This window comes from Lagopus muta, chromosome 4 (assembly GCF_023343835.1).
Source record: "Lagopus muta isolate bLagMut1 chromosome 4, bLagMut1 primary, whole genome shotgun sequence".
NCBI lineage: Eukaryota > Metazoa > Chordata > Aves > Galliformes > Phasianidae > Lagopus > Lagopus muta.
The window spans coordinates 60641759-60658563 of NC_064436.1; the positions used below are offsets into that span (position 1 = coordinate 60641759).

Below are 16805 nucleotides of genomic sequence, written 5' to 3' on the forward strand. Positions count from 1 at the left end.
ACACTTGGTGTTGATGTCTTCCAGTGATTACGGGTTTGAGCGCTCTGCACCTCTGAAGTCGCAGTCTAGCAAGTGCTTTGCTGACTTTTGGTTTAATCCAGAAGCACCTCCTGAAGACTGTGTGCTGGGGCAGGCATACACAAGCAGCAGTGGGTAAGTCAATCTTGGGTTTGACTGGCTTGCATGGGCTTCAGTAGTGGAGGAGAATGTTCTGACCAAGGACTACGAAAGTGGCTTTGGGGAAGTGTAAGCAGGGAAACTGGAAAAAAAAAAAAAATAGGAAAATGCAAGTGGTAAGCTGTTCTGGCTTACAGCTCATGCAGAATCTTTCTGCAGACTAATGTAAGAGCAATGTTACTTTACACGTTCGCAGTGGTTCAATAAACTAATTGATTTGAGAAGAGGGAGAGCTGTCTTGTTCCCAATAATTTTTCCTAACTGCTGGGACAGCTAATAAGCATTGCTATACTTCTGATAGTAATGCCCATTCAAAGCCTTTTCTTTTAGCTCCCTGCATAAATCCAGTTAATTACTCAGAGGAGTAAGTAATGTCTCACAGAACTTTCCACTGTCTCTCTCTTCCACCAGTGTAAGGAGCTCTACAGAGAACGAATTATTCTCCTGGCCATATGGGATACTCAGAATCAAAGTAAAGCTTTAGTAACTGTAAACAATAGTGCATAGAGTACACACTACAATGTAGTCTGACGTCTGTGCTGAAAATAACTTGCAGCTGGCATCTATTCTGGCTTATCATAACATCATCTCTGTTGGTTGTGGAGATGCAAACCAAATGATGAAATGTCAAATCTGGCAATAGAATCATAGTCTTTGTGTATATTTGCCTTACTGAGGAAAATGATGCCTTTCGGGTTGTGGCTGACAGCTGTGATACACAGAGTTTGAATTCATCAGAGTGAAATCTGACTCAAATTTTTAAGAATGTTTAAAAATAGCATACCTGATTGAAACTGATCTGTAAATAATTGCTGTACTTCCAAGTGTTTCTTTATTAGCTCTTCTTACACTCCTAGAAACATCAAATTATTTATGTTGAAAAAAGTTCAAGTTCATCAAGGTCATCGAGTTCAAGCTTTTATTACTATAATGTGAAATAAATGTTATATATTTTAAGAAATGCACAGATTTGAGAACAGTATATAAGTGATTGGTTCTTGGTTAATGCAGAAGTTGCTTGCTTTAATTTATTTCTGACCTTTGGAACTTGAACCAACCACATGTAAAGCAGTAGTAAAGTGGGATAGGATAGAAGCCTGAGTTTGGCAGTACATGTGAGCAGCAAAATCCTGAGCCAACACCCCTGGAGCACTGAAGGCTATTGAAGGCTTCATGATTGGGGAGGGAGGGCGGTGTTGAGAGGGAACAGCAGAATACCCAGCTCTAAGAGAACAGATCAGGCATATTTCTGAATTTTAGAGGATAGACTCTTCCAATGCATGCAAGTGAAATCCTGATCATGCTCTAATCCCTCTAACAGATTTCACTCAATAGAAACAATGTCCGCAACCAAAATATTTTTGCATTTTGAGTTTATTTTGGTCATATACAACATTTTCTGTTTATGAACCCAAGCAATATTCATTAGCCTACTGTCACGCTCACATTTGGTGCCTACTGCTTGCCTCCACCTCGCTCATTGCTTATTGTTTTTGCAGGTACAGGAAAGTTGTTTCTAATGTGTGTGAAGGTGGTGTAGACCTGCAGCAGAACTTAGCACAGCATTTGTGTCCATTGATTGCTCCCAAGGGACTTCAGATCAGCATCAGAGGAGAAAGCTTGGCTGTTAAGCCTGGGGAGGACATCACCTTCATTGTCAGACAAGAGCAGGTAGAAATTAACACTGTCTTTATGAAACTTTACTTGCTATTTTTAGAGTTCATCTCTCTCCTACCTGCTTTGCTGCTGAATTAGATTAATTTGTGCTTGAGACAAAGATGAATGGCTCTGTAAATACTGAAACTTATGCTTCCAAGAGAATCAGACAATCTTGTAAACTCAGTGAACCATGAATTTCTGTCCAGAGAAAGGGACTTGTCTCCTCAGCAGCATTTCAGTTATTATTCCTTAAAGGCTTCAACTTATTGGAGAATCAAAGGGACTAAATTAGCAGAGTCTCCTTGAACTGGAAATTTCACGTTGTATCAGAGAAGAACAGAAATGCTGAGAACCCTTGATATTCTGGTTTAAGTGCTTTTGAGAATCTGCCTTTCAGCCTTTCAGGAAGGAATTAGGCAAAGCTTTACAGAAATCAGCAAATACCACAGCATAAGAACATTTATAATGTATTAGTTATGTTGCCAAAGGATTTTTTTTCCTTTTCTTCTTCTTCTTCTTTTTCCTGTTTATTGGAAGAGACAATACCCTGAGGCCCTGACCAAAGGCAAGGAGTAACTTACAGATGTGGTTATTTGCTCTGGGTATGTTTCTTAATGCTTGCATTTTAGTATTAGGTTCTAACTGTTGTGCTCTGGTTACAGAAGTGTTTCCTGACTAACGCCAACTATTTGCAAAAAATTGGAGTTGGCAAACCTATGTGACAGAAGTTGGGCACTTGGCATTTTATTTCTGTGAGAAAATCTAGGCAGAACACAGCTCTGCCTACTCCACCTCAAGTTCTTGTTCCAAAGGCTTGCAGAGTACTAGCGATGGTGTAGCAAGTTGTGCTTCCTTCTCTTTTCTCTAACTTGTTTTGAATGTTTGCTGTACAACTAGAGCATTTGATTGTAATTTGGAGTCTAACAGTTTTGATTGGCAGCTTCACTTTTTTTTCTTCCTTTTCAAACAAAAAGTTCTGAAGCCTTCACAAGTCTCTGTTGGCAATAGGCAAAACTCATACAATTATTCAAAACTCTTCCAAAGTCAGGAATCCTGAAGGGAATCCCCATTTTCTGGTAAAGTCTGCTCAGTGAACAGAACTGAAAAGGAGATTTAAAGGAAATGTAAAAGTTTGCTGCCCCCTATGGCTAAGAATAATATTTATACTTGAAAGTCCTGGCCTTTAGGATTTAATATATATGATGAAGTCTGAAGAGAATTCTTATCAATAAGAGAACTTAAGAAGCAGTCCCGCTAAGATGAACCAAAAATACTACTTTCTTTTCCTGCTGAACAATATTAATTGACTGGTTTTTGTGAAGTGCAGTACTGAGTGCAGCAATGCCAGACTGCAGGAAATAAGGAAAGTAGTTTTTGAGGCCCATTTGAGCAGTTTGCAATTGATCTTGGAAATAATAATAAGAATTTTTTTTTTTTCAAATTATTTAGGCTGGATTTGTGAATAAATAATTGTACAAAAATCATTTATTTTGTGCGGAAGAACCAGTTTCTTTAAATTCCTTTTCTCTGTGTGAATCATTTGCTGTCCACCGCTCTCTGTCTTTCCTGATCAGGAAAACAGAAGTGCCCTGCTGTTTTTGGAGACAGCATTCCCATCTTTAAAATAAGAAAGATATTAGAATAAAACATTAAGAGAAACTTGCATGTAGTTGCTTCCAACACTGGTTTCTCCCTCACCTGGAGAAAATACGCATGTATACTTGTTAGCATAAGAAAGAGCTAACAAGAACTATTTGCAAGCTAATGTCATCTGAAGAGATGCCACTTACTGACACATTGCTGGCAAGCAGACATCTCTTCTGCTTTAAACTTTAATAATATATTTTCTGGTACCCATCTGTTGTCAAAATAAAAATGTTATTCGGAAAAAATATTCACAGTGAAGAGGCTTTCAAGGTCTTTTATGTGTGTTGAAATATGATGTTAGGTGTTTGATAACCCTACAGGTTCCTTATTCTGAGTACTCTCTTACAAGATAAGTAGTGCTCTTTCATCTGATAAAACATGGAAGAAAATCAACCAAACTGCAAAATAATAAATGGAGAAAAAGAGTGTATTTTTCTTTCCTTTGTAATGCAAGCATTTGAAAATGCTAGACTTTGTTACCTCCTTTGATTTTACATTAATGCTTCCTTTTGAATTGGATTTTGATGCAAAACTATTTCACAGATTGGCTTATGGGAAAGTGAGGTGATTTTTCAGTACTTCAGGGGGCGTGAGTCCTTGTCAGATCTGATTGCCATTCAGCTTATTTGATGAGTGTATACATTCCTTTCCTCTAGGCTGATTTTTAAGCTAACACTGTCTTTTCAAAATATGAAGAATTTCCTATCAAACTTGGCCCTACAAGCCATTTTAACTTCCATGGCAGTAGCGACAGTGTGCTGTGAAATGTAGGCAGGAGTATATTGCTGAATACAGAGGAAGAAGGGCAAGTCACTAAAGCACTGCTGCCAGTGGTATTAAGAAAGTGCTGTTGCTCACAGCTAAAACGAATCTTCCTTTCACTCAATCCATATGGCCAGTCCATGTAGCACAGACCTGACTTCTCTTCTGAGCAGACACACTGTGACAACATGAATGATGGGCTTATATTTGTCCTCTGACAACAGTATCAGTCATTGCAGTATTTTAGGTCTGAGTTTAGGAAGGCGGTGTTGTTTAAAGGAGCACTTAGCAGAAGTGCAATGAATTGTAAATTATGTGAGATGCTTGATGTGACAGAAGTATTTGGCTGGTCTTTTTACTAAGCACAGCTCAGAATTCTACTTTGTCAAGCGTGCATATCATTTTGTAGAGTAGCATGCCAGTTTGAAACATGCTGGTAACTCTGTATAATGCAGTACTACTCTGTAGAAGCTACCAGCTTGTATTCTAGCTGTCATACAGTTGACACAGGAGAGCGTAGTTAGAAGGTGCTATGAAGATGATCTAATCCTATTCTGCTTTATAATTGCACAAGCCAGAAGTTCACTGCCAGTCAGTTACCACAGGTCACTGGTTAAGTTGTAGTTGGGAATCACCAGATTATAGCTCCAGGGACTTGAAGCTGCTCTGCACCATTATATTAATTAATGTCCAGAAGTATTAAATTTTTAAGAGTGATATCTGTATCATACAACTTGGCTTAGTGGTCTGGGGTGGTTTTTTTAGTGTTGTTTTTAAGATTAAGCCTTACTGAAGAAAGTTAGATTTATCTCTGTGAGTGCATGCAGCATTTGTTACTCTAAAATCTTCACAATGGGTTTACAGGTTTTAGTGTAGCCACTGCTGTGGAGTCAAAACGTTTGGCTGGTGCTGGAAGTGATGTTGTGGTTCAGGAAATGGTTAAAATAACATGTCCTGTCTATTTAGGTTCTGACCATTCAAAACGTTGATATATTCTCCTTTTAGGGTGATGTATTGAATACCAAGTACCAGGTGGATCTCGGCGATGGCTTTAAGGCGATATATGTCAATCTTACAATGACTGGGGAACCCATCCGTCACCGTTACGAGAATCCTGGGATTTACCGTGTCTCAGTGAAGGCTGAAAATGTTGCTGGACATGATGAGTCTGTAGTGTTCATCCAAGTCAACTGTAAGTCAGCCCTTTGGTTTTCTTGTTCTTACTGCTGCATACAAACGTTGTGATAGTTACGAAACAGTTGAGAATGTTACTAGTCACGTTTAGGAAAAATACATTTCTTTCCTAATAACCTCAATCAATTGTGCATTGCTGTGTGCTGTTAGTATAGAGACTTGTATAAAAGAAGGACAGAGTTAGTTTTGTTTAGATTTGTGAGAAAGATGGTATATTAATCTTTTAAATACCAAGCATTCCTCAGTTCATTTCTCAGATTTTACCTCTCTTCCTGACTCAAGACCTTGTTGGCAGCTAAAATTTAGAACTTCAGGCTATGTCTTTTTGTGCTGTAAGAAGCAAGAGAACAGACATATTGATAAAAGTGTGACCTCTTGTATGACTTTCAGAAAGCATTAGTTGGTAGAAGGATCAAAATCTCAGCATTTCTAAAAGTCAGGCTACTTATTAAAGTCCTTAAGTCTAGTTTTAGGTAGTTAATTCTTACAAAGTTTTAAAGTATTACTTGGATTTAACTTTGTATTGACATACAGTATAAGTTGACTTAGACCTCTCTCCCTGTCTTCTTAATTAAGACCTAAAAATCCCATTGAATAGATTCAAATGAAAAGAATAGTGAGGCACAGGGATATCACACATGGTAGCAGACTTAATGCATCTCAGACATCTCTTAATTGAAATAAGGAAGGGAAGTCATAATTGAAACAAAATTTTGCTCTTCCTTCGAGATTCAAGACAGCTATCACTTTGTTTTTAGATCTGTCAAAAATTGTAAACGAGTAGCATTCAATGAAAAGATATACTCATCTCATATTCTTCAGTTGTCTGTTTCCCCTGATGCGAGTGATGTTTTCCATACTAACAATAGAAAGCAGTGGAGCCACATTCAAGTCTGTGCACAAATCCATGTGTTTTATGTCAGCCTATCTTGTGGCTGCAGCTGTTTCTTCTTTTTGCTCTTCAGAGCCTGAATCCAGAGTTTCTGCTTCTGCTTTGATTAACAGGTGGAGCCCAATCCATTAATGCTAATGGCTAATATCCTATTAAAATCAAAATGAAACGATTGAAGTCTAAATTTCCATCTCCATTTCATTACCTGTTTATTTATTGTTTTTGCATTTTACATAATTTGACAGCTCAGGTTAATTACTGAATATTCTATGTTTACTTTTTAGTAGCATCTGGGTATTTAGAAGTAGATTAAGCATAAAAGAAGTTGGTAGATCTCCATAAGCAAGGAATGGCAAAAACTCTGTAATACCATCTCTCCAGGGAGAAAATCTTCATATTTTTTAGGGAATGATAAACTGTAATGAGCACCAATGGAAAGCTGAACAACTCCTTTCTCAAGATATGCTTCTGCTTTGGTCTACATCTGGATAAACAGTTAAAATAAAAGGTGTAAATTGCATTTTATACAGTGGATTTATAACATATTTTTCAAAAATACAATGGCTGTGTATTTCAAATGACTTTGGTGCTGAAGTACAGAATCAACAAAATACTGCAAGCAGACTTGGATGATTTCAGAGCTCATCTTGAGCTTCTCCATTAGTGCTGTAAGTGATCTAAAAGACACATGGACCCGTGTTACGCAGCATGCTTGAATAAACACTTCAGATGGGGTTTAAACTGTTTAATTTTTAAAGTAAATTACAGGATTTGAGGAAATTAGCTGGTACTAATTAAGTGATATATATCTGCCTTCTAGAGAAATGCTAATAGCTGCTCAGGGCCATTTTTCATTGTGGTGTATCATGCAAACAGGAATGTCCAATGTCTTGTGTTCACTGTTTTCATCTGATTTATTTCGAGATAAATTTTATGAAGGACAAATAGTAAAGGAAATATTTTTAACTCCTGTGAGGTTTGGTTGGTATGAGAATTGTCCTGTAATGAAGGACAAACATTTTGGCCTGTTATCCGTGAACTGATTCAGTTCACAAACAACTTTTTTATATGCTGTAAGAGATTAAGAGATATTAAAGCAAGTCTGATAGTATACATGTGAATAGATAACCCAGAATAAAAAGTACTCAGCATGAAGTAGACATACTTCTTCATGCCACAAAACTATAATAACTATAGTATGAGAGTGTAGAAATTGATATAGAGAAAGAAGGAGCTTGGAATGCTATACAGAGATTAAGTAGAAATATAAGTCAACATCATTCCTCACTATGTACATTCAGGATGCTTTGAGGGTTGTTCAAATACATTTGGAATTATATGACTGAGAAGAAGAGAGAGACTTGCTGTAATTGTTAGTTCTTTCCTATACAGAAATGGTCAACTCTTGAGTCAAGAGCCAAACATCTTCCCTTTCCTTATGAAAGCTGTATCTCAGGATGATCAGTTTCCTGTGTGAGAATGGAAATATATGGCAAAATCAAAACAGTGGTGCAGATTCCTCCCAGACTTATTTTGCATAACCAGTAAGAAAAAACATTTCTAAGAGAAGAATATTCAATGGAATTTGTAGTATTTCTGAGTTTTCCTCAAGATGCCAACATCAGGAAGAGCATTTTAATTCAGTTTTGATAAAGAAGCTGTTGAAGAAACTTTAAAAAAAAAAAAAAGTTGTGTCTTTGAATTCATGTAGATGGTTAATCGCTTGTCAGCAAAAATGCTAAATGAAAGTAGAGCCTTATGTTTGGTTGAAGCAGCACGAAGTCTGACTGAAGCGAGGTGAAAAAAGGAGGGTATGATCAGTTTGAACAACGTGCTCTCAGCGAACTTCTGTCAGTTTAATTAAAGTGCACTGGAAGTGAATGGAAGTGAATTCAGTCAACAAAAGAGAATAAGAGAAAGGCCTTGAAATAGTGTTAATTACATTTAAGTCTGAACTGAAATGAAAGACATTTTTATGAATTAAAAGATACATTGAGTAGAGAAAAAATTATGAGTTAGTATTCACTATGTTTAATGAATGTATTTAGGACCATACAGCACATTGGTATCCTGAATAGATATTGCAGCTGATGTTAAGAAGTTGTAGTTATCACATTATAATATTAAAAAGCTTGTACCTTCAGACGTTCTCAAGAAATACTCTTGGAGACCTCTGAGACAAAGATGATTTTCAATTAATGCTGTTGTACTTCAGAACAAAATACGACACTAATACAAAATCAGATGAAATCATTTTAATGACATGTTTCTTTTATATCTTTTATATAAATAATAATGTTTACAGCATTTGTAAGCAAAAGTTCAGAAAGAAACAAATTTAATCAAAAAGTAAACTTCCAGAGGCCATCTCTCTTGATTTGCAACTAAATGCTCCTCTGATGTATGCATTTATTTTAAAGCATGCATTAATTAGCTCATGTGAAGTGAGCCTAACAGCTGATTTTTTATAATGAAAATGAACACTCAGCAACATTATTATCCAGTTTTCTGCTTTTCACTTAGCAGCTTGAGACTTTTTAGATTTCTATTCATTTGATCTTTTTTTTTCTTTTTTACTTAAAGCAGATTTCCATTTTGTATCTGTAATACTTGCTTATACTCTCTCAAATTGAACATGCACAAAAAAATGCACAACTTTAAGGTACATTTTGACTATTTGTCACATTGCTCATCTGTTCTGCTTTTTGGGTTTTGTTGTTGATGGATTTTTTTATTATTTTTTTTTTTAACTATGTTTAATTTTGGTTGAAATGAAGGAAGTCCTTCCAATTATGTCCATAGCTTTCAACACAGATGTATAGGCAGGAGAGAGAAAAGTAAGTTCAGGACCTTATGTTGTACAGGTGAGAGGCTTTTGGCAAAAAAAAAAAAAAGAAAAAAAAAAGAAAAAAAAAAAAAAAAAGAAAAAAAAAAGCAGCGTTATTATATTGATGCATTCAATGATTTAAACAAGGTTTCAATGATGTTTTGGGAACTTCTTTCAGCTCCTCTGCAGGCTTTAAATTTAGAAGTGGTTCCAGTCATTGGCAGAAACCAGGAGGTGAATCTGACAGCCATCATACTGCCCAAGAACCCTAACTTGACAGTCTTCTACTGGTGGATAGGAAACAGTCTTCAGGTACATGAATGGTTGTGACTGACATTATCTTTGATCTCTTTCCAGTAAGAATTGCATGAAACCTTTTACTTTATCATAAAATCATATAATGATTTTGGATTGAAAGGCCAAAAAATCATCTCTTTCCAACCCCTGCAACAGGCAGAGAGGTACCTTTCTTTAGACCAAGGTGACCACAGTCCCATCTAACATGGCCTTGAGCACTTTCAGAGATGGGACATCCACAACTTCTCTGGACAGCCTGTGCCAGTGCCTCACCACCCTCATAGTAAATTTTTTCCTCATATTTAATCTGTTGTTATCTTCTTTCAGCTTAAACCCCTTGTCCTATCACTACGTCGCCTTGTAAAAAGAGCAATAAATATGCAAGTATTTCAACTGGGAATATTTTTTGTCTAACTGGGTTAATTTTTTTAAGGCAGTTCTTTCAGAATCAGATATGTAAAATATTTCCTTTATGAGGGAGACAAAGGAATGTTTCAGATAAGCATAATGAACTTTGATCTTGTAAATGTGCTGTCTACCATAATCCTTGCCTGTGTCTGTTCATTGTTATTGGCTTTGCCATTGCCAGAACAGGCACTGCAAACTGATGTAATCTTGTTGTACGGTGGGGGCGAGGTTTCTGATACATACAAATGTGGTTGGGGAGTACGGTATCTCAACTTCACCTTGGAAGTTGTGATAGATTGGTGCACTTCCATGGGTCATGACAGGAGTAATCCACCTGACCTTGACTGTGCCCCATATTTTTCAAGTCATATGACTTGCTCAATATGATCCTGTAAAGTTCACAGAATCACAGAATATCCTGAGTTGGAAGGGACTGATGAGAATCAAGTCCAACTCCCGGCTTCACACCTAAAAATCAGACCTTCTTGCTGAGAGTGGTGTCCAAATGCTCCTTGATCTCTGGCAGTTCATGGCTGTGCCCCCTGCCCTGGGCAGCCTGTTCCATGCCCACCGCCCTCTGGTGCAGACCCTTTCCCTAACCCGCAGCTGCCCCTCCCCTGGCACAGCTCCGTGCCGTTCCCTTGGGCCTGTCTCTGTCACAGGGAACAGAGCTCAGAGTTACTCTTCTGCTCCCTGTGAGGACTGCAGCTGCCATGAGGCCTCCCTTCAGCTCACTCTGCTCTGCACTGAACAAACCAATGGGCCTCAGTCACTCAGATTTGTGAGCCTGATTCCAAATCCCTTTATTTCAGTGCGATCTGAATATAAATCTAATACCCTACCAATTAAACTCACAGAAATATTTGACTAACCTGGCAGCTATTCTGTTTATAAGAGTCCATCTGTTTTTAAAAAAATAAAAAAGTTTCTATTGTAAATCATAATAATTTGATAAAATGTTGACCAACTTTCTAAAAATATAATTGATGTGCAACTTTTGTGCTGATATCTTTAGTGATAGTCTCATCAGATAACTATTCTCCTGGTTGTTGTTGAAATTCTGTTTTCTACTTTTCTTTGCTTGCAAAGCCACTTCTTACATTGGACAGTTTTCTGGTGACGAGGTTCGCTGTGACAGGTGATGTCAGAGTGACAGTGCAAGCTTCCTGCGGGAACTCCATGCTACAAGATTCCAAAGTTGTCCACGTTTTTGGTGAGGCATTACTTGTTCAATTTTTAATTGCTGTTTAATGTGTACTTATATCTCTTAAACCAGTGCAGGCAGAACTGAACCTCTTGTAAGGTTATTTCTAATGCCACATCTAATTTCTGAAATTAGAGGGATGAACTGTATGTAACGCTGAGCAGTGTGGTCTTATGGAATGGTTTCACTTGAAACCTTTAGATTCCTTTGCTTATTCTAAATGTTACTGTGTTTCCCTAATGTAGCAATAACATTGAAATAGTATTTTTTCTTATGACTTCAGAGTTCGTTAGCATTTCAAAGTACAGTAGTTTAAATACTTTTGAAAAAAAAAAAAAAAATTAGTTGTCTATAGCATTAAAACAGTGTGAAATACTTTCCTTCTGCCACCATGTACAACCATTCTTTCAGCATTTGTGTGAGAGTTTGAATTATTGCCCTTTTGTAAATCTTAGCTCTTCAATAGAAGACGAACTTCTACTTTTGTTTCACATTATGCCTCAGTGTGCTTTGCTGTGTCTAATAATGTACTGTCGAGGCATAATGTGTAATGAAAAATGTAGTGCTGGCAAATTTATTCTGTTTGCATTTGTGCTGTCACATGTGGGAATTGTGATATGTAAAAAAGTTTCACTGTAATGCAGAGCTTAAAATTCATGAAATACACAAATGAAACTTACCTGTGACTTGAACAGTGAAAGAGGATTCTGGTACTTTTGCTTTCAGCATACATACTGATTTAAAATAACGGCGAAAACCACATTTATGTTAAACAGAACTTTTACGAAACTTCTCATTTGTTAAGATAAATGGATTTAACGTTTATGTAATCTCTTACAAGTGCACCCACTGTTTAAAAAAATCTTTAGATGTGTAAACGCTCTTAGTGAGATGAGATTGGTGCCTTTGATTTCCAACACTGTTTTGGCTGTTTGTGTTGGGAAATCCTGATCTGAAGAGCAAGAAAGTACTGTTCATGAGGGGTATTAAATCCTTGGGATGGAAAATCACATTGAAACAGAATTCTGTCCTAACAGTTAGGGAAGAAGTGTTTGAGTCACTCCTGTGTTCCAGGGAATCTATTTCCCTTCTTTGTATTAACTTCCTCAGGTGATCCTCTAAGGAGCATGAAAGGAAAAAACGACGGACTTCAAAGACTGTTTGCTGAGGAATAGCCAATTTCTAGTATTTCAGATATTTTGGGCATTATTCAGATAAATGTTAAGATGTTTGTTTTTTTTTTTTTAATTTTTACTTTTATTTTATACATACATATTTAAGAGGGCAGTAGTTACCCTTTGGTATTTGGAACAGAATTTCTGTTTTGTAGCTAATACATATAGCTAGTCCATGAGATATGTAAAGTAGCCATTTTGCATGAAGAACAGGAACATGTAAAATGTAAAAAACATGTTTATGATTCAGTAAGAATAGAATCCATTGGCACGTTCCCCTTAAAAAATAAAAGAATCCAATCATATTTATGTGGTGTATTGTTTTAAAGAAAAAATTACTGAGCAGGTTATGACCCCAGAAGATGAATGTAAGTCTGTTTGGTTTATTTTTTTTTCCCCTACTGTATTTTAATCTCTAGACACAAATTTGATGATATTGAAAATACAGAAAGTAATTGAGTGCCTGGCAGGAGCATATTTTTGCTCCATATTACACTGTAGGCTCCTGGGGGAAGGATTTGTTTTTTACCTTTCCTCTTTGAGCAATGGATTATAATGGGGTTCCTAGGTAATGCAGTGCTGCATAGATAATGTGAGTGTATGTATACATATATATGTACACACATGTATCTACACACACACGTATGTATAAATGTAGGAAAATATGTAAGTAGATAAATATATATGAAAATATATACAAAACTGTTTCTGTAATCAGATTGTCAGTGATTCAGAAGTGTTTCTTTTTGTCTTTCTAGATCATTTTCATGTTCTTCCTCTGAAGTTTACCAAGCACCTGGACATGTACAACCCCAACATACCAGAGTGGAGGGAAGACATAGGGCGTGTAGTAACACGACTTCTTGCAAAGGTGCTCTTTCAGATTGCTCATAAAATGTTCCCTTTCCAGTCATAAAACTTGAAGGTTAAGTTAATGCCTTCTTGTTTAAAAAAAAAAAAAAAAGAAAAAAAAAAAGAAAAAAAAGAGGCAGAGCAAAATAATAAAATGAACCTCATGAGCCACATTTGATAGAAGTTTGAACCCAATGTCACTTCTATGGGCAGGCTGTAGATTATGACATCATAGCTTGGAAAAGTTCAGTTCTAACATAGCCTAATTGGCAATTAATGCTAATTATTGCTTTCTGGGATTAGCGGTAGACATATTGGCAAATACTGCTGACTCCAAAGCAAGAAAAGTCAGTTAAATGTGATGTATGTAGGATATTGCATAATATGAAGACATAGTCTTTGTGAAGAAACAAAGCAGAGAAAAGAATTCATGATATCATTTGTGGAACTTCAAAAGTTATATATAACACATGGACAGACAGTTTGTACAGCTGTTTTTTTTTTTTTATCATGTTTGTAAAAGAAATGTGGACTGGGAGCAGTTGAATCATATAAATTAAATCAAGTACAAAGCCACAGAACAGTTCTGTGAGATAACTGAAGAGCACTCCATAAAAATTGTGAGGTCTGGAGCTGTGCTGTCAGATACACACAGTGCCCACAGCAGAATGTGCACGTTCCAACTGTCTGTGAAGACAGTGGTACTGTGTTGCAGATTGATGATGTCTTTAGAATTACTGTGTTTGAATTCAATGGACTTTTCATGGATTTACAATAGTTCAAAATCAAATCAAATCCATCAAATCGAATTTTGGAATTCTGACTGTATACAGTTTCCTGCTTTTCTTTTCTAAATCTTCATAACGAATGTCAAATTACATTCCTACTTTAATTCATTTATACGTTCTACAAGCACTGTCAGTCTTAAAAATACTATATTTTAAAATTAGCCATTTTGTTTTAATAAATACCAAATCATTTGTGAGACAATAGGGACAATATAATTGAATTTCAGTATTTGTTTTGGGAAAGGCCATGGAAAATGCCATGGATGTTGTCATTAGAATTTTGTGGCTGTATAATGAGGGCTACTCCAAAAGTAAAACTGTCTTTTTTTTTGTGTGGCCCACAATGTCAGAGGTGAATGTTGGTGGTATGGCAGAAGAGGTTGAACCTTCCCAGCAAGATTCCTTACATTTTGTTGCCGTGTTGACAGATGGCAGTAGAGGGGCAGGCTGACAAAAAGGTGTCTGACATAGAAGTGTGAATGGAACAAAGTTGTGTCACTGAATTCCTCCTTGCAGAAAAAATGGCACTCACTGACATTCATCAATGCTTGCTGAATGCTTATCGAGACCAAACAGTGGATGTGAGTACAGTGAGGCAGTGGGTGATTTCAGCAGTGGGGCAGAGGGCATTTCAGCAGTGGTGATAGGGACAGTGGATCATCCCTGCTGGTGCAGATTGTAACAAGCACAGCGTGTAGGCCCTTGTTCATCCCTAATGAAAATGCACAGCTAATAGTGGTGGCTATGTTGAAAGAGTGTTCTATAAAACATTGAGAACTTGCTCTCTCAAATAGTGCTATTGTAGTCTTTGTAGCTGCTGTAGTTTCCATGGAAATAAATAGGCGGCATTACTTTTGGAGTTATGTAACAAATGAAGCAATTTGGATTAGAAAACACAATTTGCACAAACTATTTTGAAAAGCAGTGCATTTGTTTCATTGGGGGGTGCAGATATTCATACCAGGTTCAGAAAAGGAATCTAAGTACTGTTGATCTCATCCTGGGAGAGTCTGTCCAGTAAAAACAGAAGGAAAAGTAGCCTCTGTAAGGTTAAGTTAGCTATAATGAACATGCCCATCTAAGTCTACTAACTGAATGGCCCACTAAACATTCCATGTGACTTAGGAATTATTTTTAAAGGTACTCTAAAAATGCAAAACTATTGCAGTTTTACTAAAACTGTATGCCACTTCATTTGGCTTCTTTCCATGATGCCATTAAATCTTTTTAAAGTGACAACAGTGCTTGGTTCTTCTAATTTTCAAAGAACCCCTCACATTTCAGCTAATTAATGCTTGACTTTGCTCACTTTTTAGCTTCTGGTGGAATCTACTCTAACTATTAGAGATTTGAGTGCTAAAGAATTAAATGCTCACAAAGAATTACTCATCTATTTTATATAAAATACGAAGAGCACTGTCCTATAATTTACCATATACCTTTGTCTTCACAGGAAACCAATATACCTGAAGAAACACTTATGACAGTTGTGAAACCTGGTCTGCCCACAACTGCTGACTTGCATGTGCTCCTACCAGCAAATCAACCTAAAAGGAAGAGAAGTGTAACTAGTGATAAGGTAACCAGAACACTGTATGTTTGGTTAGAGCAGTCTTCATCCCATTTTGAAATCAGTGACTTGTACTCTCCTTTTATTTATGTGGGATTAAAAGGTATAACTTGACTATGTAAAGATCTCTCTCCTATCTGACAAAAGGTATGTAAAAGCTGACAACAGATATGGCTGCCCTGCATAGCACTATTTACCCCATCTTTTACAGTAAAGAATAAATCCTGCCAGAAGAGACAGAAGAGGCAGAAGATATGATTAATTATTCTACTAAACAATAGCCTGCAGTAAGCCTTGATCCCTCTTGACACCTAAAAAAAAAAAAAAAGGAGAAACATTAGTGATGACACATCAATCTGTGAAGATTGGTGGAGCAAAAGGAAGTGTTTCTAAAAAGAGACAAACCATTTCTTCACTTCTGTCCAACAGAAACAGAACCTTAACAGTTGACCAGTAATAGCTGACCCGAAGAATGTGAAGCAGGTAGTTTCTGCCTTTATCAGCTAATGTCCTTTTCAATTGCCAAGAAGCAAATACAGTGAACAAGGCAATGAAAATATGATATTAACTTCTCTGCTCCTCTTTCCAAACCAGATACCTTCCATAATAAAAAGCCTGTACCTGGAGAAAATCAGAATATTGTTTGGCCCTTGCTTGTTAATTTACAGTTTTTGTTATTTCTCCTTTCTCTGTTAGAGAGAAGGAACAAATCCCAAGTCTGTGCCTGCATGTTGCAATTCAAGTCCTACCTGTTACAAAGAGTCACAGTGTAAGATATTTTTTAATTCTGAAGGGTATTTTGCCACTCTATTAGACAAGATCACAATATTCAAAATGTTTGGAGTAATAGAAAAGACGAAGCTCTCATAGTAAAACAATATCAGTAGGTTGTTTATGTTGTTGCTGTGGTACAATTGTGAAGGTCCAAATGAAAGTATTGATGTTGTCCAGGTGCCTGAAGAAGTTTCTTACAGAAACAGTGGTGTAAAGTAGATGGAGAACAGTGTGAATGCACAGAATATATCCTAAATCTTAGTTACTTCTCTTCCTCTGTAATCATAATGGGAATCCCTAGGAGTCTGAAATCCTGTTTATACTGCAGGAAACAGTTAATTTTAATAGGTTGTTTCTTTTGAAGTGAGCTATTTCTGATCTCTGGCTTTTGTCCAGGTGAGTATTAGCGCTTCAAAATTACTTGCATCTTTCTACTTCTTGAAGAGGCGAGGCACAGCTTCTAAACAAAATTGTTTCTCTTTATTCCAAGCATATTTGGAATGGATATCTTTAATAATTTAAATGAACTGATGATGATTGATTTTTGAGTTCTGCAAACATTTCTGTGCAAAATGTTAT

At 36.6% G+C, this 16805-nt stretch overlaps 1 protein-coding gene across 8 annotated transcripts in view; it reads left to right on the forward strand.

Annotated features, from left to right (window-relative positions):
* SORCS2 (sortilin related VPS10 domain containing receptor 2) overlaps positions 1 to 16805 on the forward strand; it is a 581186-nt gene that overhangs the window by 540149 nt on the left and 24232 nt on the right. For all 8 annotated transcript variants that reach the window (XM_048942849.1, XM_048942847.1, XM_048942852.1 and 5 more), the window contains 7 exons: positions 25 to 153; positions 1677 to 1848; positions 5251 to 5437; positions 9337 to 9470; positions 10953 to 11076; positions 13001 to 13113; positions 15336 to 15461. In XM_048942849.1, coding sequence (XP_048798806.1) covers positions 25 to 153; positions 1677 to 1848; positions 5251 to 5437; positions 9337 to 9470; positions 10953 to 11076; positions 13001 to 13113; positions 15336 to 15461 — 985 coding nt within the window. The remainder of the gene's footprint in view (positions 1 to 24; positions 154 to 1676; positions 1849 to 5250; positions 5438 to 9336; positions 9471 to 10952; positions 11077 to 13000; positions 13114 to 15335; positions 15462 to 16805) is intronic.